The following is a 25,985-nucleotide window of genomic DNA, read 5'->3' as shown; positions in this document are numbered from 1 at the left end:
AGGTGTCTTTCTATAAATGATGGTGAACATCATTGGGTTGATGGCTGGCTGTGTTCTGGAAATACTGAGGTGCATCTCAGCTTATTACATGGGACAGTGTCATTACTGTGTGCAGATTTTTGATTGTCAGAAGGCAGATTTAGGAAAAGCCATGCTGTTAGATACCTAGCAGGTGATTAACAGGATGTGAAGAGCACATGCTTCAGCAGTGAGATGAGATTGAAAGGTTTTTAACCAGGAGAGATCCAAGATATAACTCACCAGATACTGCACCTAAGAGTTTTTTCATACTTCAGAACTTAGATTTTTCTTACATATTAGGTATATGCATAATAATGCAGTGCTTTTAAACTGAAATGGAGTAACAAAAATGATACATTAAATGAAAAACTATCTTGAAATCTTAATATTTTGTAGATTTTGGAAGTTTTTGGAATGCAAAAGTTTGGACTTTTGATGGTGATATTGATGTAAAAGGAGATGAAATGTTTATTTTAATTTTTTTCTTATAAAGTCTATCTGTACTAAGTCCACTGTTATTGACAGGTATTCTTAAGGGAGTGGGCAGTCAGTCTTGGTGTCCCAATGCTGTCGATTGACTACTCCTTAGCACCTGAAGCCCCTTATCCACGACCTCTCGAAGAAGTTTTGACTGTTTACTGCTGGATGCTGAACAACATGAAGCTTTTGGGCACTAAAGGATCCAAGATTATCATGACAGGTAAGATTATTAGGAAATGCGTTAATATTGGTAAAAGTGTACTATTTCCTTTTGCTGAATAATCCTATTATCTGAAATGCCTGGGACTAGAAGTGTTTTGTATTTTGAATTTTTTTTGAGAGAATACTTCCCATGCATCCCCTGCATTTCGTAGAAGGCGACTAAAAGGGGAGGGAGTGGGGGGCTGGAAATCCTCCCTTCTTCTTATTAATTTTCCAAAAGAAATAACAGAGAAGGTGGCCAAGTGAGAATATATCCTCTAAGGTTCAGATCTCTGTTCTTAATGTTACCTTGTTAATGTTAGAAATGGTGAATAGATATGAAAAAACAAAAGAAAAATACACGAGATACATGAAAAACAGGATGGTATGGAAACAAAGACATGCCTCAATGTTTTGACCATTCACTGATCTTCTTCAGGAGGAAGACTGGGATGCACTTATCATTGAGTGATTGATACTTATGCTTATTACAAATTAAGCATCATTATGTATTCTTGGTTATGATAAAATCATTGATCTATGATTTTTGTTGTGCATTCAGCTTAGTGTCAATATAACACAACTGTGGCTAAATGAAAAAAAAGGGGTGGAGATTATACTGTCTAGCAACTTTTGATGAAGAATTTAGCAACATTTCAGTGACTTCAGAGATGAGTCTAGTGACATTTAAAATTTTGAGTTGGCAACTCTGGAACTTGCAGGGCTTCTTAGGTGGATCGATGCTTTTTTTAAGTAGCACATAAACACATGGCACAACCTTCTTTGATGTTAGCATTTTTATTTTATTGTTTTTTATTATACTTTGACACTGTCTCCTGCGTTTGCAAGGTAGCGCAAGGAAACAGACGAAAGAATGGCCCAACTCACCCACATACACATGAATATACATACACGTCCACACACACGTATACATACCTATACATTTCAGTGTATACATATATGTACATACACAGTCATATAGACATGTACATAATTCATACTTGCTGCCTTTATTCATTCCCACCACTGTCCCGCCACACATGAAATGACAACCCCCTCCCCCCGCATGCGCACAAGGTAGTGCTAGGAAAAGACAACAAAGGCCACATTCCTTCACACTCAGTCTCTTGCTGTCATGTATAATGCACTGAAACCACAGCTCCCTTTCCACATCCAGGCCCCACAAAACTAACCATTTTATAAAAGCTTATCTCTTTAGGATTTCTGTCTTCAAGGAGCCTGCATTATATGGGCTGACAGTGTCACTTTCTTTGACAAGGAGAGATGCATTCAGTTGGTTGCTTTTATTGAGGGTGTTTCCTTAGAAGAAGCTCTTTGTCACCAAAATGTGTGTCTTGTTGACAAAAGGTCACTAAGAACAGAGACTGGGATTGTGGATTGGAACCATAAGTACCAAAATTTTTCCTCTTTTCATTATTTAACCTTCTAGGGGGAAGTTGTTCCCAAAAATTTTTTAGTTTCATGTTTCTTGTAACCCCAAAGCGAGAAAGACATTTTTGGCAATAGAAACTTCCTCAGTTGTGCAAGTCCTTGTGGCTGATACCTAAAATGTTTCGAGACTACTTCAATCTGGAGTCTTGAAACACACATACGGATTTTCTCAGTCTGTTGCACTCTGAATTGGAGAATGTTTAAGAAACACCCCTCTCTACAGTACCTTATTTCTATACAGGGGTAGTATCAGGCAGTCCCGGATTGTTTTCATTTGTCCTAGAACATTCAGATTCTTTTGAAATTCAGAAGCTCTCTATTTGGTATTCTTTTCTAGCATTTTTCATAAAACAAGCCAATGATACTATTACCTTACAAGAATGCCTTTTAGGAATCAATGTCTGTTGGCTTTGGATTAAACTTGTCTTGACCCACTTAGAATTATCTTGTTTGGTCTTTCTTCTTGAAAATACCTATTGGCTTCCATTGCAGTGTAGTTGGAGTAGGGAAAGGTCCTGGATTTGTCACAATCAGAAATTTTATGGCAGTATGATGTCTCTTAATGGTAGCCCATAGGGCTGGGAGAAGAGTCTAATAGATGCACATGAGTGACCAGACATAAGAACCTTCTCATTTTCTATGATGACATTTTAGGTTAAGAACAATCTAAACTTTATGATCTTCCTCCCCCCCTAAAAACAGTTTTGAAATACTTTAGTATTGATTACTTCCATGATTACTTCCATGGAAAACATCATGCCATATGCTTTGTTGAATGTGGGAGTTCACTGAGATCTCTGAAAACTATAGAGGGAACACATTTTTGTTCACCCAGGAAACCTGAAAACACTTTCAGCAAGAAGCATCTCATTTTAGGACAAGACTGGTTTTGTTGGCTCTACCAGGCTTTTATGACCAGCCCATAATGTCAGCAAGGTGTCTTCCTCACTGGCCTTTCCATGTAGTAGAGTGACAAGAGGTCTTTGGGATTCTGAAACACATTTGTTCAGTGATACTTTACCATAGACATAGACATAGACATAGAAAACCTTACATGTCTCTGGGCACCCCTTTTGAGACAAAGGTTAGCTAAATTGCTATACTATACCTTTAAGGTAATTATTTTTTGCTTTAGTTTTCTGATTGTTAAGAAGTTTTTCTCAAACCCTTTGTCTCCATGTTGTTATGTTCTCAGCTCACAGGACAGACAGGCCCTGAAGAGAAAGGTGAGTTTTGAAGAATGAAAGACTATGTGGGCAATTTTCAGGGTTGCTGTTTCCCACTGTACCTTCCCCTCTTTTTCAAAAGGCTATTTACTAAACCACTGATAACCACCATCAGGGTGAGGAACATGAGGTCTTCAGTGTGACCATTGGGTCATGTGGAGGTTGCTGTTTGGGAGGGGGAACCAGACTGAGCTGAAGGCTGTAACTATGGAAAGATGGTTAGTATGGGGTGAGAGGTGTAAACCTTAGCTTTCAGGAAGCCACACTGGAGAAAGTCTTTTCATTCTCAAAAAAAAAAAAAAAAGGCTTATCCTAGCCTGTAGAAACTAGAGTTTCCCAGCAATACATCAGTGTTGTGGTAAGTATTTCATCATGCAGATATTTTGTAGTTTACTTGCCTGGGGAGTGTACAAGCCTATCAGACTTTCAGGGCACTTTCAGTGTTTCTTTCATGTAATTCTGCTCTTAGCTTTCAGGCTGCTGTTCTTCTGATCATCTCCTTGAAAAAGTTAAACTCATCAGCATCTTCCAGTTCTTCATAATTCAGACTGATATTACACAGACAGCCGTCTCTTTTCAAAACTAGTCTTACTTTTACATGTAATTACTTTGAGCATCCCACCCTCTTCACCAAAGTCTGCAGTTCTATCCACCTTCTCTGCTGATTTAGTTAAGAGAGTAGTTTTATCTGTGAACAGCAGCTGTGATACACAAATGCTTGAGGTTCTTTGTTGGTCAGTAAGGAATTAAGATGGACCAATGTCTCCTATCAAGTAGCTTTGAAAAAATGTTGGGGCTGTGTCTGAGTAGTAATTGAGTTGCAAATTATCAGCATTTGCTCAGGCCACAGCGTGACATGCAAGATGTATGTGATATTTTTCCAAGCCTGAAAGAGAGATGTAGAACACCACTTCCATATGTCCCCTATCCTAGAAGTAAGGAAACTGTATGTTAGATTTAGCACTCAATTTTGCGGATGCTTATTTCTACACTTTGCCAGGTACTTGAAAATAATGAGCACCTGTCACTTACTCACCTAAGCTCATTCCCTTTTCTTTTATATGTATTACCATAAACTTGCATTTAACCATGTGTTTACAGCCAGTTGTTTGAGATCCTTTGTGATAGCCAAGACTGTTGGTTCTAGGTTTTTCAAGAGCCGTGACCTGTTTCCCCACATAAACAAATTTTAGGGAATAGTAGACACTGTACTGCGTTAAAGTATTCCAGCCCCATGTTTCTCTCAAGCTTCTTCAGCAGTAAAGAAGTTAGCCTCTGCAAATACTAAATTTTTGAAACATAATCCCTCAATACTTCAACTTCAGATGTTCTATCTCTATAGATATTAACATTGTCTAGTCATACCATAGCTATAGTCCTTATATGGATTTTTTTTTATTATTACCGTATTACCATTTTCTTTGTCCACAGGTGATAGTGCCGGAGGTAACTTAATAGCTGGTCTCACCATTCAGTGTTTAGAGCTTGGAATACGCCCTGCTGATGGTTTGTTCTTTGCATATACTCCATTTATCTTTGAACTTGTTCCATCACCTGCAAGACTCCTAGCTGTCATGGATCCTATGTTACCTCTGGGTTTTGCTCTGAGATGTCTTAAAGGTATGTTGCTCCCTCAGGTGTTAATATTTATGTCACTTTTGCATAGCTTATAAGTTTCTGAGGTATGTTACTCTCTCAGGTGCTAATACTTATATGTCAGTTGTATAGTGTATTAGGATATGCTTCTCCCTCAGAAGCTGGTACTTATGTCACAGTTGCATAGCATATATAAGTTCCTAAGGTATGCTGCTCGCTGATAACTGTGAGATCAACATGATAAAGTGGAGATATAATATTGGATTATATTTCTCTCCTCTGCAGTCTATCCCACAAGCATGAGAGACGTTCTGTCAGTTATCATTAGGAAAATCAGGGTTAGGAACATTTAACCCTATGTGTTTCCTGTGAGGAAGCATTGCTTTTCCTCACCCTTTGCTAATCACTCCATCATGGTCGTGTCAGCTCGCATGTTTTAGGCTGGCTCTCAGCCACTGAGAGCCCCACAGAGATAACATTATTGATCCACTCAGTCCTGTCCATTAACAGCTCAGAATTCTGTAGGGTTCCACGTTGTCAAGACACCTACTGCTTTCTACTAAACTGACTTTTTCCATCCCATGGATTAGCATCATTTCTTCTTCATTATTAGATGTAGGTAGGAAAGAAACAATTCTACTTCTGTATTCCCCATGTTTCGTAGAAGGTGACTAAAGGGGTACAAGAGTGGGGGCAACCAGAAGAAGGAGTCATGCGGGTAGTACTCATCCTCCTCGAAGGCTCAAATTGCAGTGTCTGAATGTGTGTGGATGTAACCAACATGAGAAGAGTGAAGAGTTAGGATGTATGTTTGAGGAAAGAAACCTGGATGTTCTGTCTCAGAAAAATGAAGCTCAAGTGTGAAAGGGAGGAATGGTTTGGAAACACCTTAGGATTAGAATCAGGGGTTGGTGAGAGGACTCCTGAAGAAGGAGTTGTGGGAGTGTGTGATAGAGTGTAAGGAAGTAAATTCTAGATTTATGTGGGTAAGACTGAAAGTGGATGGTGAGAGATTGGTGATCATTGCTGCTTATGCACCTGGCCATGAGAAGAAGGATCATGAAAGACAAGTGTTTTGGGAGCACTTAAGTGAATGTGTCAGCATTTTTGGTGCATGAGACTGGGTATTAGTGATGGGTGATTTAAATGCATAGGTAAGTAATGTGGCAGTTGAGGATATGATTAATGCACATAGGGTATTCAGTGTTATGAATGGAAATGGTGAAGAGCTTGTGGATATGTTTGCTGAAAAAAGACTGATGATTGGGAATACCTGGTTTAAAAAGAGAGATATACACAAGTATACGTATGTGACTAGGAGAGATTGTCAATGGGCAGTATTAGATTATGTACTAATTGATAGGCATGTAAAAGAGAGACTTTAGGATGTAAATGTGTTGAGAGGGTCAGCTGGTGGGATGTCTAATCAGTATCATGCTGTAGGCGAGGGTGAAGATTTGTAGAGATTTTAGAAAAAGAGGAGATAGTGTTGGGGAGAAGAAAGTTGTGAGAAAAAGTGAGCTTGGAAAGGAGACATATGTGATGAAATATCAGGAGAGATAGAGTGTAGAATGGCAAAAGATGAGAGCAAATGAAGTGAGGAATGGGAGGTATTGAGGGAAGCAGTGATGGCATGTGCAAGACATGCATGTGGCATGATAAAGGTGGGAGGTGGGCAGATTGCAAAGGGTAGTGAGTGGTGGGGTGAAGTTAGTTTTTAGTGAAAGAGAGGAAAGAGGCATTTCATCGATACTTACATGAAAGGAGTGCAAATGACTGGGAGATGTATAACAGAGAGAGGAATGTACATATCCACATCCCTGGGGATAGGGGAGAAAGAATACTTCCCATGCATTCCTCACGTGTCGTAGAAGGCGACTAAAGGGGATGGGAGCGGGGGACTAGAAAATCTCCCTCCTTGTATTTTAACTTTCTAAACGGGGAAACAGAAGAAGGAATCAAGCAAGGAGTGCTCATCCTCCTCAAAGGCTCACATTGGGGTTTCTAAATGTGTGTGGATGTAACCAAAATGAGAAAAAAGGAGAGATAGGTTTGAGAAAAGGAACCTGGATGTTTTGGCTCTGAGTGAAATGAAGCTCAAGGGTAAAGGGGAAGAGTGGTTTGGGAATGTCTTGGGAGTAAAGTCAGGGGTTAGTGAGAGGACAAGAGCAATGGAAGGAGTAGCACTACTCCTGAAACAGGAGTGGTGGGAGTATGTGATAGAGTGTAAGAAAGTAAACTTTAGATTGATATGGGTAAAACTGAAAGTGGATGGAGAGAGATGGGTGATTATTGGTGCATATGCACCTGGCATGAGAAGAAAGATCATGAGAGGCAAGTGTTTTGGGAGCACCTGAGTGAGTGTGTTAGTAGTTTTGATGCACGAGACCAGGTTATAGTGATGGGTGATTTGAATGCAAAGGTGAGTAATGTGGCAGTTGAGGGAATAATTGGTGTACATGGGGTGTTCAATGTTGTACATGGAAATGGTGAAGAGCTTGTAGATTTATGTGCTGAAAAAGGACTGGTGATTGGGAATACCTGGTTTAAAAAGCGAGATATACATAAGTACACATATGTAAGTAGGAGAGATGGCCAGAGAGCGTTATTGGATTATGTGTTAATTGATGGGCACGCGAAAGAGAGACTTTTGGATGTTAATGTGCTGAGAGGTGCCTCTGGAGGGATGTCTGATCATTATCTTGTTGAGGCAAAGGTGAAGATTAGTAGAGGTTTTCAGAAGAGAGAATGTTGGGGTGAAAAGAGTGGTGAGAGTAAGTGAGCTTGGGAAGGAGACTTGTGTGAGGAAGTACCAGGAGAGACTGAGTACAGAATGGAAAAAGGTGAGAACAAAGGACATAAGGGGAGTGGGGGAGGAATGGGATGTATTTAGGGAAGCAGTGATGGCTTGTGCAAAAGATGCTTGTGGCATGAGACATGTGGGAGGTGGGCTGATTAGAAAGGGTAGTGAGTGGTGGGATGAAGAAGTAAGATTATTAGGGAAAGAGAAGAGAGAGGCATTTAGATGATTTTTGCAGGAAAATAATGCAAATGAGTGGAAGATGTATAAAAGAAAGAGGCAGGAGGTCAAGAGTGCAAGAAGCGAAAAAGAGGGCAAATGAGAGTTGGTGTGACAGAGTATCATTAGATTTTAGGGAGAATAAAAAGATGTTTTGGAAGTAGGTAAATAAAGTGCGTAAGAGAAGGGAATAAATGGGAACGTCAGTGAAGGGGGCTAATGGGGAGGTGATAACAAGTAGTGATGATGTGAGAAAGAGGAGTGAGTATTTTGAAGGTTTGTTGAATGTGTTTGATGATAGAGTGGCAGATATAGGGTGTTTTGGTTGGGGTGGTGTGCAAAGTAAGAGGGTTAGGGAGAATGATTTGGTAAACAGAGAAGAGGTAGTAAAAGCTTTGCGGAAGATGAAAGCCAGCAAGGCAGCGGGATTGGATGGTATTGCAGTGGAATATGTATTGTTGACTGGTTGGTAAGGTTATTTAATGTATGTATGATTCATGGTGAGGTGCCTGAGGACTGGCGGGATGCTTGCATAGTACCATTGTACAAAGGCAAAGGGGATAAGAGTGAGTGCTCAAATTACAGAGGTATAAGTTTGTTGAGTATTCCTGGGAAATTATTTTATCTATTTTATTATACTTTGTCGCTGTCTCCCACATTCGCAAGGTAGCACAAGGAAACAAACAAAAGAGTGTCCCAACCCACCCACATACACATGTATATACATACACGTCCACACATGCACATATACATACCTAAACATCTCAACGTATACAGGTATATACACACACAGACATATACATATATACACATGTACATAATTCATACTGTCTGCCCTTACTCATTCCTGTCGCCAGACCACCACACATGAAATACCAACCTCCCCCCCCCCACAACCTGTTCGTGAGGTAGTGCTAGGAAAAGACAAGAAAGGCCACATTCGTTCACACTCAGTCTCTAGCTGTCATGTATAATGCACCGAAACCACAGCTCCCTTTCCACATCCAGGCCCCTCAGAACTTTCCATGGTTTACCCCAGACGCTTCACATGCCCTGGTTCAATCCATTGACAGCACGTCGACCCTGGTATACCATATTGTTCCAATTCACTCTATTCCTTGCACGCCTTTCACCCTCCTGCATGTTAAGGCCCCGATCACTCAAATCTTTTTCATCCCATCTTTCCACCTCCAATTTGGTCTCCCACTTCTCCTCGTTCCCTCCACCTCTGACACATATATCCTCTTTGTCAATCTTTCCTTACTCATTCTCTCCATGTGACCAAACCATTTCAAAACACCCTCTTCTGCTCTCTCAACCACACTCTTTGAATTACCAGACATCTCTCTTACCCTTTCATTACTTACTTGATCAAACCACCTCACACCTTATATTGTCCTCAGACATCTCATTTCTAGCACATCCACCCTCCTTCGAACAACTCTATCTATAGCCCTCACCTCGCAACCATAAAACATTGTTGGAAATGCTATTCCTTCAAACATACCCATTTTAGCTTTCCAAGATAACGTTCTTGACTTCCACACATTTTTCAATGCTCCCAGAACTTTCGCCCCCTCCCCCACCCTATGATTTACTTCCGTTTCCATGGTTCCATCCGCTGCCAAATCTATTCCCAGATACCTAAAACACTTCACTTCCTCCAGTTTTTCTCCATTCAAACTTACCTCTTGATGGACTTGTCCCTCAACCCTACTGTACCTAATAACCTTGCTCTTATTCACATTTACTCTCAGCTTTCTTCTTTCACACACTTTACCAAACTCAGTCACCAGCTTCTGCAGTTTTACCCGAATCAGCCACCAGCACAGTATCATCAGCGAACACCAACTGACTCACTTTCCAAGCTCTCTCGTCCACAACAGACTACATACTTGCCCCTCTTTCCAAAACTCTTGCATTCACCTCTCTAACAACCCCATCCACAAACAAATTAAACAACCATGGAGACATCACGCACCCCTGCCACAAACCAGCATTCACTGAGAATAAATCACTTTCCTCTCTTCCTACACGTACACATGCCTTACATCCTTGATAAAAACTTTTCACTGCTTCTAACAACTTATCTCCCACACCATATACTCTTAATACCTTCCACAGAGCATCTCTGTCAACTCTATGATATTCCTTCTCCAGATCCATAAATCCATTTGCTTTTCTAAGTATTTCTCACATACATTTTTCAAAGGAAACACCTGATCCACACATCCTCTACCACTTCTGAAACCACACTGCCCTTCCCCAATCTGATGTTCTGTACATGCCTTCACCCTCTCAATCAGTACCCTCCCATACAATTTCCGAGGAATACTCAACAAACTTATACCTCTGTAATTTGAGCGCTCACTCTTACCCTCTTTGCCTTTGTACAATGGCACTATGCAAGCATTCCGCCAGTCCTCAGGCACTTCACCATAAGTCATACGTACATTAAATAACCTTAATAACCAGTCAACAATACAGTCACCCTCTTTTTTTAATAAATTCCACTGCAATATCATCCAAACCCGCCGCCTGGCTGGCTTTCATCTTCCACAAAGCTTTTACTACCTCTTCTCTGTTTACCAAATCATTCTCCCTAACCCTCTCACTTTACACACTACCTCGACCAAAACATCCTACATCTGCCACTCTATCATCAAACACATTAAACAAACCTTCAAAATACTCACTTCATCTCCTTCTCACATCATCACTAATTCTTATCACTCCTATTTGTTCCCATGACTTACGCACTTTATTTACCTCCTTCCAGAACATCTTTTTATTCTCCCTAAAATTTAATGATACTCTGTCACCCCAACTCTCATTTGCCCTCTTTTTTGCCTCTTGCACCTTTCTCTTAACCTCCTGCCTCTTTTTTTTTATACATCTCCCAGTCATTTGCATTATTTCCCTGCAAAAATCGTCCAAATGCCTCTCTCTTCTCTTTCACCAATAATCTTACTTCTTCATCACACCACTCACTACCCTTTCTAATCTGCCCACCTCCCACGCATTCTTCATGTGTCGTAGAAGGCGACTAAAGGGGAAGGGAGTGGGGGTCTAGAAACTCTCCCCTCCTTTTTTATAACTTTCTAAATGGGGAAATGGAAGAAGGAGTCGCGCAGGGAGTGCTCATCTTCCTCGAAGGTTCAGGTTAGGATATCTAAATGTGTGTGGATGTAACCAAGATGAGAAAAAAGGAGGAATAGGTAATATGTTTGAGGAAAGGACCCTCGATGTCTTGGCTCTGAGTAAAACAAAGCTCAAGGGTAAAGGGGAAGAGTGGTTTGGGAATGTCTTGGGAGTAAAATCAGGGGTTAGTGAGAGGACAAGAGCAAGGGAAGGAGTAGCAGTACTCCTGAAACAAGAGTGGTGGGAGTAGTGATAGAGTGTATGAAAGTAAACTCTAGATTGATATGGGTAAAACTAAAAGTGGATGGAGAGAGATGGGTGATTATTGGTGCATATGCACCTGGGCATGAGAAGAAAGATCATGAGTGGCAAGTGTTTTGGGAGCAGCTGAGTGAGTGTGTTAGTAGTTTTAATGCACGAGACCGGGTTGTAGTGATGGGTGATTTGAATACAAAGATGAGTAATGTGGCAGTTGAGGGAATAATTGGTGTACATGGGGTGTTCAATGTTGTAAATGGAAATGGTGAAGAGCTTGTAGATTTATGTGCTGAAAAAGGACTGGTGATTAGGAATACCTGGTTTAAAAAGAGAGATATACATAAGTATACGTATGTAAGTAGGAAAGATGGCCAGAGAGCGTTATTGGATTATGTGTTAATTGATAGGCGCACGAAAGAGAGACTTTTGGATGTTAATGTGCTGAGAGGTGCAATTGGAGAGATGTCTGGTCATTATCTTGTGGAGGCAAAGGTGAAGATTTATAGAGGTTTTCAGAAAAGAAGAGAGAATGTTGGGGTGAAGAGAGTGGTGAGAGTAAGTGAGCTTGGGAAGGAGACTTGTGTGAGGAAGTACCAGGAGAGACTGAGTACAGAATGGAAAAAGGTGAGAACAAAGGACGTAAGGGGAGTGGGGGAGGAATGGGGTGTATTTAGGGAAGCAGTGATGGCTTGTGCTGGGAAATTGTATTGGGGGGTATTGATTGAGAGGGTGAAGGCATGTACAGAGCATCAGATTGGGCAAGAGCGGTGTGGTTTCAGAAGTGGTAGAGGATGTTTGGATCTGGTGTTTGCTTTGAAAAATATATGCGAGAAGTACTTAGAGAAGCAAATGGATTTATGGATCTGGAGAAGGCATATTATAGAGTTGATAGAGATGCTCTGTGGAAGGTATTAAGAATAAATGGTGTGGAAGGTAAGTTGTTAGAAGCAGTGAAAAGTTTTTATCGAGGATGTAAGGCATATGTTCGTTTAGGAAGAGAGGAAAGTGATTGGTTCTCAGTGAATGTTGGTTTGCGGCAGGGGTGCATGATGTCTCCATGGTTGTTTAATTTGTTTATGGATGGGGTTGTTAGGGAGGTGAATGCAAGAGTTTTGGAAAGAGGGGCAAGTGTGCAGTCTGTTGTGGATGAGAGAGCTTGGGAAGTGTCATTTGTTCACTGATGATACAGCACTGGTGGCTGATTCAGGTGAGAAACTGCAGAAGCTGGTGACTGAATGTGGTAAAGTGTGTGAAAGAAGAAAGCTGGGAGTAAATGTGAATAAGTGCGAGGTTATTAGGTACAGTAGGGCTGAGGGACAAGTCAGTCGGGAGGTAAGTTTGAATGGAGAAAAACTGGAGAAAGTGAAGTGTTTTAGATATCTGGGAGTGGATTTGGCAGCGGATGGAACCATGGAAGCTTAAGTGAATAATAGGGTGGGGAGGGGGCAAAAGTTCTGGGGGCATTGAAAAATGTATGTAAGTCGAGAATGTTATCTCGGAAAGCAAAAATGGGTATGTTTGAAGGAATAGTGGTTCCAACAATGTTATATGATTGCGAGGTGTGGGCTATAGATAGAGTTGTGCGAAGGAGGGTGGATGTGCGGGAAATGAGATGTTTGAGGACAGTATGTGGTGTGAGGTGGTTTGATCGAGTAAGCAATGAAAGGGTAAGAGAGATGTGTGGTAATAAAAAGAGTGTGGTTGAGAGAGCAGAAGAGGGTGTTTTGAAATGGTTTGGTCACATGGAGAGAATGAGTGAGGAAAGATTGACAAAGAGGATATATGTGTCAGAGGTGGAGGGAACGAGGAGAGGTGGGAGACCAAATTTGAAGTGGAAAGATGGAGTGAAAAAGGGTCTTGAGTGATTGGGGCCTGAACATGCAGGAGGGAGAAAGGCGTGCAAGGAATAGAGTGAATTGGAACGATGTGGTATACTGGGGTCAGTGTGCTGTCAATGGATTGAACCAGTGCATGTGAAGCATCTGGGGTAAACCATGGAAAGTTCTGTGGGGCCTGGATGTGGAAAGGGAGCTGTGGTTTCGGTGCATTATTACATGACAGCTAGAGACTGAGTGTGAACGAATGTGGACTTTCTCTTTTCTTAGCGCTACCTTGTGCACATGCGGGGGAGGGGTTTTTATATCATGTGTGGCGTGGTGGCGACGGGAATGAATGAGGGCAGACAGTTTGAATTATGTACATGTGTATATATGTATGTGTCTGTGTGTGTATATATATGTATATGTTGAGATGTATAGGTATGTATATGTGCGTGTGTGGATGTGTATGTATATGTATGTGTATGTGAGTGGGTTGGGCTTTTCTTTCGTCTGTTTTCTTGCGCTACCTCGCTAATGCGGGAGATAGCGACAAAGTATGATAGATATAAAAATACATGTGTCTGATGACAGAGTGGCAGATATAGGGTGTTTTGGTCGAGGTGGTGTGCAAAGTGAGAGGGTTAGGGAAAATGATTTGGTAAACAGAGAAGAGGTAGTAAAAGCTTTGCGGAAGATGAAAGCCGGCAAGGCAGCAGGTTTGGATGGTATTGCAGTGGAATTTATTAAGAAAGGGGGTGACTGTATTGTTGACTGGTTGGTAAGGTTATTTAATGTATGTATGACTCATGGTGAGGTGCCTGAGGATTGGCGGAATGCGTGCATAGTGCCATTGTACAAAGGCAAAGGGGATAAGAGTGAGTGCTCAAATTACAGAGGTATAAGTTTGTTGAGTATTCCTGGTAAATTATATGGGAGGGTATTGATTGAGAGGGTGAAGGCATGTACAGAGCATCAGATTGGGGAAGAGCAGTGCGGTTTCAGAAGTGGTAGAGGATGTGTGGATCAGGTGTTTGCTTTGAAGAATGTATGTGAGAAATACTTAGAAAAGCAAATGGATTTGTATGTAGCATTTATGGATCTGGAGAAGGCATATGATAGAGTTGATAGAGATGCTCTGTGGAAGGTATTAAGAATATATGGTGTGGGAGGCAAGTTGTTAGAAGCAGTGAAAAGTTTTTATCGAGGATGTAAGGCATGTGTACGTGTAGGAAGAGAGGAAAGTGATTGGTTCTCAGTGAATGTAGGTTTGCGGCAGGGGTGTGTGATGTCTCCATGGTTGTTTAATTTGTTTATGGATGGGGTTGTAAAGGAGGTAAATGCAAGAGTCCTGGAAAGAGGGGCAAGTATGAAGTCTGTTGGGGATGAGAGAGCTTGGGAAGTGAGTCAATTGTTGTTCGCTGATGATACAGCGCTGGTGGCTGATTCATGTGAGAAACTGCAGAAGCTGGTGACTGAGTTTGGTAAAGTGTGTGGAAGAAGAAAGTTGAGAGTAAATGTGAATAAGAGCAAGGTTATTAGGTACAGTAGGGGTGAGGGTCAAGTCAATTGGGAGGTGAGTTTGAATGGAGAAAAACTGGAGGAAGTGAAGTGTTTTAGATATCTGGGAGTGGACCTGTCAGCGGATGGAACCATGGAAGCGGAAGTGGATCATAGGGTGGGGGAGGGGGCGAAAATTTTGGGAGCCTTGAAAAATGTGTGGAAGTCGAGAACATTATCTCGGAAAGCTAAAATGGGTATGTTTGAGGGAATAGTGGTTCCAACAATGCTGTATGGTTGCGAGGCGTGGGCTATGGATAGAGATGTGCGCAGGAGGATGGATGTGCTGGAAATGAGATGTTTGAGGACAATGTGTGGTGTGAGGTGGTTTGATCGAGTAAGTAACGTAAGGGTAAGAGAGATGTGTGGAAATAAAAAGAGCGTGGTTGAGAGAGCAGAAGAGGGTGTTTTGAAATGGTTTGGGCACATGGAGAGAATGAGTGAGGAGAGATTGACCAAGAGGATATATGTGTCGGAGGTGGAGGGAACGAGGAGAAGAGGGAGACCAAATTGGAGGTGGAAAGATGGAGTGAAAAAGATTTTGTGTGATCGGGGCCTGAACATGCAGGAGGGTGAAAGGAGGGCAAGGAATAGAGTGAATTGGAGTCATGTGGTATACAGGGGTTGACGTGCTGTCAGTGGATTGAAGCAAGGCATGTGAAGCGTCTGGGGTAAACCATGGAAAGCTGTGTAGGTATGTATATTTGTGTGTGTGGACGTGTGTATGTACATGTGTATGGGGGGGGGGGGGGGGGTTGGGCCATTTCTTTCGTCTGTTTCCTTGCGCTACCTCGCAAACGCGGGAGACAGCGACAAAGTATAAAAAAAAAAAAAAAAAAAAAAAAATAAAAATACATATCCACATATACAAGGCGAGTTGCAAGAAGCAGTGAAAAGTCTTTATTAAGGATGTAAGGCATGTGTACGAGTAGGAAGAGAGGAAAGAGATTTGTTCTCAGTGAATGTTGCAGCAGGGGTGCTTAATGTCTCCATTGTTGTTTAATTTGTTTATGGGTGGGTTTTGGAGTTTTGGAGAGAGGGGCACGTATGTAGTCTGCTGTGGATGAGAGGGCTTGGGAAGTGAGTCATTTGTTGTTTGCTGATGATACAGTGCTGGTGGCTGATTTAGGTGAGAAACTGCAGAAGCTGGTGACTGAGTTTAGTAAAGTGTGTGAAAGAAGAGAGCTGAGAGTAAATATGAATAAGATAAGGTTACTCGGTACAGTAGGGTTGAGGGGCAAGTCAGTTGGGAGGTAAGTTTGAATGGAGAAAAACTGGAGGATGTGAAGTGTTTTAGATATCTAGGAGAGGATTTGGCAGTGAATGGAACCATGGAAGCAGAAGTGAGTCATAGGGTGGGGGAGGGGGCGAAAGTTCTGGGAGCATTGAAAAGTTTGTGGAAGGCGAGAACATTATCCCAGAAAGCAAAAATGGGTATGTTCAAAGGAATAGTGGTTCCAACAATGTTATATGGTTGCGAGGCATGGGCTATAGATAGGGTTGTGCAGAGGAGGGTGGATGTGTTGGAAATGAAATGTTTGAGGATAATACATGGTGTGAGGTGGTTTGATCGAGTAAGTAATGAAAGGGTAAGAGAGATGTGTGGTTATAAAGAGAGTGAGGTTGAGAGAGCAGAATAGGGTGTATTGAAATGGTTTGGTCACATGGAGAGAATGAGCGAGGAAAGATTGACAAAGAGAATATATATGTCAGAGGTGGAGGGAATGAGGAGAAGTGGGAGACCAAATTGGAGGTGGAATGATGGGGTGAAAAAAGATTTTGAGCAATTGGGGCCTGAACATGCAGGAGGGTGATAGGCGTGCAAGGAATAGATTGAATTGGAACGATGTGGTATACCAGGGTCGACGTGCTATCAACGGATTGAACCATGGCAGGTGAAGTGTATGGGGTAAACCATGGGAAGTTTTGTGGGGCCTGGATGTGGAAAGAGAGCTATGGTTTCGGTTCATTTTTCATGACAGCTAGAGACTGAGTGTGAATTAATGTGGCCTTTGTTGTCTTTTCCTAGTGCTTCCTTGTGCGCGTTTGGGGGAGGAGGTTGTCATTTCATGTGTGGTGGGGTGGCAGTGGGAATGAATAAAGGCAGCAAGTATGAATTATGTACATGTGTATATATGTATATGTCTTTGTATGTATATATATGCATACGTTGAAGTGTATAGGTATGTATATGTGCGTGTGTGGACCTGTATATATATACATATGTATGTGGGAGGGTTGGGCCATTCATTTGTCTGTTTCCTTGCACTACCTCGCTAACGTGGGAGACAGCGACAAAGTATAAGGAATAAATGAATCAACATACACATATATACATGCATATATATACACATACACAGGCATATACATATATACATATGTACATATTCATACTTGCTTCCCTTCATCCATGCCTGGCATTACTCCACCCCACAGGAAGCAGCATCGCCACCCTTTGCTTCATCGAGGTAGTGCCAGGAAAGGGCCACATCCATTCTCACTCTTTCTCTAGCCGTCATGTGTAATACACTGAACCCACTGCTCCTTATCCACATCCAGGCTTCACAAACCTTTCCATGGTTTACTCCAGATGTTTCACATGCCCTTTGTTCAGTCCATTGACAGCATGTCAACTCTAGCATACCACATCATTCCGGTTTACTCTATTCCTTGCACACCGCTCACCCTCCTGTATCTTCAAGCCCAGATCATTCAAAATCTTTTTCACTCCATCCTTGTACCTCCAGTTTGGTCTCCCACTTCTGCTTGTTCCCTCCACCTCTGACACATATATCCTCTTTGTCAATCTTTCCTCACTCATTCTCTCCATATGTCCAAACCATTACAACACAACCTCTTCTGCTCTCTCAACCACATACTTTTTATTTCCACACATCTCTCTGTGGCACCTGGATGTGGATAGGGAGCTGTGGTTTCAGTGCATTACCCATGACAGCTAGAGACTGAGCATGAATGAATGTGGCATTTTTTGTCTGTTTTCCTGGTGCTACCTCTGTGAGACGGGGTCGCGATGCTGTTTCCTCTGGGGCAGGGTAGTGCCGGGAATGGATGAAGGCAAGCAAGTATATGTACGTGTGTTTGTGTCTTTCTATGTGTATGTATATATGTATATATTCCATTTCAGTGAAGACCTTCTCTAGTGTACAGAGATCTGTCATGACTAAAATGCTCCCACAGGTCTATACTAAACACACTTTCCTTCTCCCTACAGAGAGTTTCGATTCTTGTTTATCCCCAGCATTGTAATGAGGTTGCAGAAATCGACGTCATACCTTGGCAGCAATCCCGATACTATAAGCTTCCTATGACTTTCTTTAGACTTGCTAATAAGTTCCCTATGCTTCTCTAATACTTCTTCTGATGTATTAACTACATTGTTCATCCCTACCTGAGCAGCAAAATTCACATCCTAGGGATTGTTTGAGACTATGTCGTCAAACTTATTTAGGACTTATTCTCCCCTAGCTCCTGGATGACAAGTTCTCCCTGTTTCTACCCTATGCACAGAACTCTTGGTCCTGATGTCTGACTATAGAGTCCCTGACCAGGATGATGCTACGATCATCCTGTACTTCATCATCTAGTACGCTAAACCTATTGTGAGTTGCTAGTAAATTGTTTGGTAATGCGGTGATGAGTTTCCCTGCATGTTGGAAGGTGGAAGTATCTTCCAACTTTGTGTCAGTGGTTGCTGTCCTACTATCTAAGCTATCTACCCTAGATGATATGCCTCTGTCTGTTTCCTGTGTTGTAGCCACTTTTGCAGCTAAGAACCCAGCTTCCTCCTCATCCCCTTTCATCGTAACATCTGGTTTCTCCAAGGCTATGCTGTTTTTCTTAACGCCGAGTGGAACCCTGTCAAACAGTGTGAGTCATACCTTGGTCTTGAGGAAGGCTGAGTAGCTTTCTGCCCACCTAACTTAATGAAGAGTTAGCTTAACAGTGGGAGTCACACCTTGGTCTTAGATGGAGCCTCAGTAGCTTTCTTTCAGTTGTATGATCTGTACATAGCCTTCAGATCATTGTCTCCCCCTCTTCCTTTGGGTCATGTTTCATCTTTAGTAAAGATCAGACTGTGTAGCATTTTCATCAGAGTGGGCTGCACTCACTCACTTTGCCAAACTCAATCACCAACTTCTGCAATTTCTCACTTGAATCAACCACCACAGCTCTATCACTGGCAAACAACAACTGACTTACTTCCCAGGTCCCTTCATCCCCAACAGAGTGCATACTCGCCCCTCTCTCCAAAACTCTTGCATTTACCTTCAGAATGTTTCATTGCCTCTGAAAAGTGATCAGTGTGTCAGAGGTGGATTTTGGCACTTTGTCCAGCTGGCACATCTTTTTGCTTACTGGCTGCTTCCTCATTTTGCCTTTTTAAAGGAAAAGGTAGATCATACAAAAGCCTATCATTTGAAACCTGAACAAAGAAAAGTATAGCTCTCATTGTTTTCCATAGACTAACCAACATTTGCGAAAACTCTGTCTGCATCTGTGGCGCTCTGTCTACCCAGAGAAATATCTTGGAACTGTATCATTGTTACAGTTGCCTTATGGTCTCAGACCTTGGTATCTTGACATCAACTATGGTTTAGCAGTCCTTAACATTGATATGGTGAGGCAGTGGGTTAAAAGTTTTCTTGGGTACAAAATCTTTCCTACAGAAAGCAGAGCTTTTCCTAGAATACTACTCTGGGAACTTTTCATATCCTTGGTTTGATGGACCAACAGTGTTAACCTCCATACTTTGGAGACCTCTTGTGACATATGTGGCAGTGAGGATGGATGCATTGAATCAAGGATGGGGCTTCCATTCATCAGAGAGTCATGTAGATGTCAAGGTGTCAGCCATTGTATGGAGGTACTAAACTTCTTTCATATCAACAAAATCATCTGTTGGTCCCATGATGTTTTCTTCTCCCAGAAAATCTATGGTGTCAATCTTGGAATATCATTTTTGATTGACAATATTATGGCTGTCTGTTGCTCGATGAACAAGGTCTCTTGAAGGTCCCTACTTCTCTTAGAGATAGGGGAAAAGATTCTCCTCTTGGCTGTGTCTAAAAGCCATTCTCTCCAAGCCTCTTTTCTGGAATATGCTGTCTGGATAGATGCACTGTAATAGATCAGACACTGTGTCAACAAAAATATTTGTTGTAAGGACATTTTCAGGCTGGATTCTTCCATTAAGAATGGCACCTCGGGTGGATTGTTTTGCCACCAGAACTTGTGCATTACTACCTGCATATGTATCTTAAGTTTAGATGTGGGACAAAATGCAACAAATGCCTTGTCCTTGGACTGGAAAAATTGGAACAAGATATATCTCTTCCATTTGATACATCTTGGAAACTTTTTCCCCAAGTAGGAAACATGCCTTGGTGCCAGTCCCCCCTTCTGGGTTGATACCTCAGGCTCTTCTAGACCACTTATGGAATTTTCACCATATGGATTTTCTCAAATACTTCTACAGGAAGAAGTTTGGAGAATGCTTATCAGATGACCTTTACATAACATTCACCCTTCTGCTCAAAGATAGTACCAATTGATGTGGATGGCATTTTAGTTTAAATTTACTATTACTTCTTTTAATAGCACCCATCTAGAACCTCAGTCTTTGGGTATTGGTATCAATATTACAGGCCTTTCTTTTAGCAAAGACCAGTTGATTCTCCACCACAGCCCAAATGGGGCTTTCTGAAGTCCTAGACCTCTTTTAATCAAATAATTTTCTAGCAGTCAAGCTTTTCAGCATCTTATAAAAACTTGGGTTTACGAAGAAGAATTAGTAAAGTGTACAGTATGTCCAGACACGAGAATCTTCTCTCTGATGATTTTGATATGAGTTAAGATAATAAACCTGAGATTTTTGGTTATGGTTAAGAATGAAACCATGAAATTTAGAAATAGCTTTGGTGTCATCCTCTCTTGGAAAACATCATCAAGAGAGCATCATGCCTTATGACCATTAGATCTCTTCAGCAGAAGTGATTGACGACACCATTTACCTAGACCCATGAAATCCCTCTTAGAAAGGAAGATCTACATTGATTAACATTTTCAGTGCTGTGGGCATAGTAGTAAGGTGCTCATACAGTAGTGTTAGTCTACAATTTCCTGTCACAATATGAATCCTCAATACACTGTAAACTCTATTGGCTGCCCATAGATATCAGCGCAAGCAAATAATGAGTCAGTGAAACAGCCTGGAAAGCTTCATTGTTCTTTTAGTGACCATGGTGAAAAGTTATGTGTCCTTCGAAGAGCTTGGAGCACCCATCACATTTAGGTGGTTCCCTGGGCGCTTGTGCATCTTCCCCACAGGGCACACTATGCACCCACCACCCATATAAGCACTTATGTCCCTCAGAAGTAAGGAGACTGCTGGATGTATTAATCATAAATGGAAAAAATCTCTCATTCTGATTTATCTGATGAGGAGAGGGAAGAAGAAATATACAGTCATATGGATGGTGGGGAGATCACACTTGTTAGGATAGATCCAACAGAATCGCAGATGAGTTGTCATATGTGTATCTGATAAGAAGGCAATGATTATAGACTTGCTGTCCATCCCATTCATAACCATGATAATTGGATTTTGATGCACAAAAAAGAAAAAAAATAGGTTTGAATATATGTACATTTTGCACTGCTAAGTATTAATTTTTCTTCATACTTGTTTGCTGTTTACTGTATCAGCAAAGTAGTACAACTAGATGTTTGTAGGATAATTTTTCTGATGTCTTTGTTTCTTGCTAATTCTTTCATAATGATTTGGTTAATAATAGGATGTGCTTTAAAGTTGCCTGGGTACAAACTGAAGTTCCCGGAGCAGACAAAGAAAATGGCCTCATTCATTCATCTTGATTCTCCGGCTGTCATGTGTAATGCACCAAAACCACAGACCCATATCGACAACCAGACTCCACTAACCTTACATGGTTTTCCCCAGCTTCTTCATGTGCCCTGGTTCAGTCTATTAACAGCATATCAACCCCTGTATACTGCGTCACTTTAATTCACTCTATCCTGTGAACACCTTTCACCCTCCTCCAAGTTCAGGTCCAGGGCACTCAAAATCTGTTTCACTCTATCTTTCCATCTCCAGTTGGTCACCTTCCATTCTCATTGTTCCCTCCCTCCTGACACATATATCCTTTGTGTCATCCTCTCATCACTCTTTCTCTCCATATGTCCAAGCTATTTCAGCACACCCATTTTACCTTCTACCTCTTTCAATCATACTCTTCTTATTACCATACATCTCTCTTACCTTTTTAGTCCTTAGTCAGACCATTTCGCACCACATGTCATAATGTCCTCAAGCATTTGATTTTTAACACATCCACCCTCTTCTTGGTTGATAAGAAAAACATATCCTGCTTCTTTTTGGAGCAAGTAAAAAAAAATCTGCCCCAAAAGGGTCTTTCCATAGCATTGTTTTACTGGTTAAACTTGGGGTTTATGCTAGAACACTTGTGTTGGGAAGGCAGCCTCTACCCTAGCCTTCCTCAGAAACCTGTCCTCAGAGGAAATCAAGAAAAGAAATCCTTGTTAGTCATGTACTACCTTTGTCAGGTGGTACTTAGTTTAGACTGTTGTGCATCTATCATGTGTGGCTTCAGTGATTCCTCCCTCAGAAGAGACAGATCTCAGCACTGAAGGTATTTAGTTCTGATTTTGCATTTAGTCTTTTTATGTGAAAGTTACTTTAAACCTCCTCTTTCATGTGGGTATGTTCACATGTTTGCATTACATACTGCAGAGGAGAGAAATGAAGGTTTTGAAAATTGAAAACCCTTTTCTCTCTGAGGCAGTGTTCCTAGTTTTCTTACCATCCTGTGTTTGTTTAGAAAACCTTTCTTCCTACCAGCTGTGGCCACTTTTGGGTTAAAGCTTGCAGTCTGCAAATTCTGAGCTGCGAGCAACTGAGCCCTAGTGGGTTGATTATGTTATGTCTATGCCAGTCTCTACCTGAATGAGGACAGGCCCAAAACGAGTGATGCGCTGCAGCCATGATTGAGTGATAAGCGAAGGTTGAGGAAAGCCAGTGCTTCCTCACAGTATATACTGAGGGTTAGAAGGTCTTAACCCAGATTTTCTCTGAGATATCTTACAGGATGTCTCTCATGCTCCCAGGACACTGCCTCAGAGAGAAAAGGTTTTTCAGTTTTCAAAACCTACATTTCTCTATTTAAAGCATATGCAGGTGTCCCAAGTGGAAATACTTCATGTGTGACTACACCTGGAGATCCAACTTTGCCATCACCCAGCCCTCAAGTATCTAAGCTTTCTACAAATTCAGATGTGACAGAAGCTCCTACAGATGATAGTCCAGCCTCACTTGCTGTTCCTCAAGGGAAGGCAGGAGTAATAGACACACACAGTGATACAGAATCATTTGTAGAAGTATCAGAAAGTGATGTTAAAGACGCTGAAGTATTAGTCAAAAGTCCTTCATTTATTTCTGATCCAGGATCAGATACCCTTACTACAGTTTCACTTACATCAGAGGCCTCTAAACTAGAAGATTCATCGACAAAAAATAGTAACAGTAATGGTTATCAGAAACCTGAAGAAAAAGAGGAACGCTCGAGGAGATATGTGACTGAATTTTTAGAGAAATATGTCCTAGATTCCAGAACAGACAAGCAGGTGAGTTGCATTTTAATTTCATTTGACTAAATATGAGTATCACTTAAAGAAAAAACTTCACATAATTTATTACTAGTATTAAAATCTCATATGCAAAATAATCTTTCTGATAACTATTGTTCACACTAGCAGATGGAAAAGTTACCATGTAAGTGTCACAACAAAAATTGATTACTGCCTGTCAACAGTATTTCATGAACAAGAAACCATTTAAAGCCTTATAGATTATTGTTTATGATGAAAGATTTCCCCACACTTTTTTTTTCTGCAACCCAAGTTGGGAATATTATGACAGGATTGTTAACACAAACTGCCACACACGACCCTTTCTCACCCCCGGAGCACACTGTGTCAGGTCACTGAAAGTAGGAGAAAATAGAATAGAAAGAAGGGGAGAATTTTTATTATTCATTTATTTATCATACTTTGTCGCTGTCTCCTGCATTAGCGAGGTAGTGCAAGGAAACAGATGAAAGAATGGCCCTACCTACCCACATACGCATGTATATACATACACATCCACACACACACACACATATACATACCTATACATTTCAACTTATATATATACTTACACAGACATATACATGTATACACATGTACATAATTCATACATGCTGCCTTTATTCATTCCCGTCACCACCACACCACACATGAAATGACAACCCCTTCCCCCCGCACATGTGTGAAGTAGCACTAGGAAAAGACAATAAAGGCCATATTCGTTCACACTCAATCTCTAGCTGTCATGTATAGTGCACCGAAACCACAGCTCCCTTTCCACGTCCAGGCCCCACAAAACTTTCCATGGTTTACCCCAGTCGCTTCACTTGCCCTGGTTCAATCCATTGACAGCACGTCAACCCTGGTATGCCACATCGTTCCAATTCACTCTATTCCTTGTACACCTTTCACCCTCCTGCATGTTCAGGCCCCGATTGCTTAAAATCTTTTTCACTCCATCTTTCCACCTCCAATTTGATCTCCCCCTTCTCCTCATTCCCTTCACCTCTGACACATATATCCTTTTTGTCAATCTTTCCTCACTCATTCTCTCTATGTGACCAAACCATTTCAATACACCCTCTTCTCTCTCAACCACACTTTTTATTACCACACATCTCTCTTACCCTTTCATTACTTACTCAGTCAAACCACCTCACACCACATAATGTCCTCAAACATCTCATTTCCAACAGATCTGTCCTTCTCCGCACAACCCAATCCATAGCCCATGCCTCGCAACCATATAACATTGTTGGAACCACTATTCCTTCAAACATACTAATTTCTGCTTCCCGAAGGTGAGAGCCTTCCACACATTTTTCAGCACTCCCAGAACTTTTGCCCCCTCCCCCACCCTGTGACTCACTTCCGCTTCCGTGGTTCCATCCGCTGCCAAATCCACTCCCAGATATCTAAAACACTTCACTTCCTCCAGTTTTTCTCCATTCAAACTTACCTCTTAATTTACTTGTCTCTCAACCTTACTGAACCTAATAACCTTGCTCTTGTTCACATTTACTCTCAGCTTTCTTCTTTCATACTTTACCAAACTCAGTCACCAGTTTCTGCAGTTTCTCACCTGAATCAGCCACCAGCACTGTATCATTAGCGAACAACAACTGACTCACTTCCCAAGCCCTCTCGTCCACAACGGACAGCATTCTTGCCCCTCTCTCCGAAACTCTTGCAGTCACCTCCCTAACATCCCATCCATAAACAAATTAAACACCCATGGAGACATCACGCACCCCTGCCGCAAACCGACATTCACTGAGAACCAATCTTTTTCCTCTCTTCCGACTCATACACATGCCTTACATCCTTGATAAAAACTTTTCACTGCTTCTAGCAACTTGCCTCCCGTACCATATTCTCTCAATACCTTCCACAGAGCATCTCTATCAACTTTATTATATGCCTTCTCCAAATCCATAAATGCTACATACAAATCCATTTGTTTTTCTAAGCATTTCTCACATATTTTCTTCAAAGCAAACACCTGATCCACACATCCTCTACCACTTCTGAAACCACACTACTCTTACCCAATCTGATGTTCTGTACATGCCTTCACCATCTCAATCAGTACCCTTTCATATGATTTCCCAGGAATACTCAACAAACTTATACCTCTGTAATTTGAGCACTAACCTTTGTCCCCTTTGCCTTCGTACAATGGCATTATACATGCATTCAGCCAATCCTCAGGCACTTCATCATGAGCCATATATACACTGAATATCCTCACCAACCAGTCAACAACACAGTCACCCCCTTTTTTAATAAATTCCACTGCACTACCATCCAAACCCACCGTCTTGCCGCAAAGCTTTCACTACCTCTTCTCTGTTTACCAAATCATTCTTCCTGACCCTCTCACTTTGCACACCACCTCGACCAAAGCACCCCATATCTGCCACTCTATCATCTAACACATTCAACAGACCTTCAAAATACTCACTCCATCTCCTTCTCACATCACAACTACTCGTTATTACCTCCCCATTAGCCCCCTTCACTGATGTT

The 25,985-nt window shown here is 41.5% G+C and overlaps 1 protein-coding gene across 1 annotated transcript in view; it reads left to right on the top strand.

Annotated features, from left to right (window-relative positions):
* Hsl (hormone-sensitive lipase) overlaps window positions 1-25,985 on the top strand; it is a 174,016-nt gene that overhangs the window by 13,793 nt on the left and 134,238 nt on the right. The window contains exons 2-4 of the mRNA XM_071683738.1: window positions 547-721; window positions 4,812-5,000; window positions 22,999-23,453. Coding sequence (XP_071539839.1) covers window positions 586-721; window positions 4,812-5,000; window positions 22,999-23,453 — 780 coding nt within the window. The 5' untranslated portion in view covers window positions 547-585. The remainder of the gene's footprint in view (window positions 1-546; window positions 722-4,811; window positions 5,001-22,998; window positions 23,454-25,985) is intronic.

The sequence above is a fragment of the Panulirus ornatus genome, chromosome 37 (genome assembly GCF_036320965.1).
Source record: "Panulirus ornatus isolate Po-2019 chromosome 37, ASM3632096v1, whole genome shotgun sequence".
NCBI classification, from domain to species: domain Eukaryota; kingdom Metazoa; phylum Arthropoda; class Malacostraca; order Decapoda; family Palinuridae; genus Panulirus; species Panulirus ornatus.
Note: the sequence above shows the minus strand (reverse complement) of the source record. Positions and strands in the feature narration are given on the sequence as shown.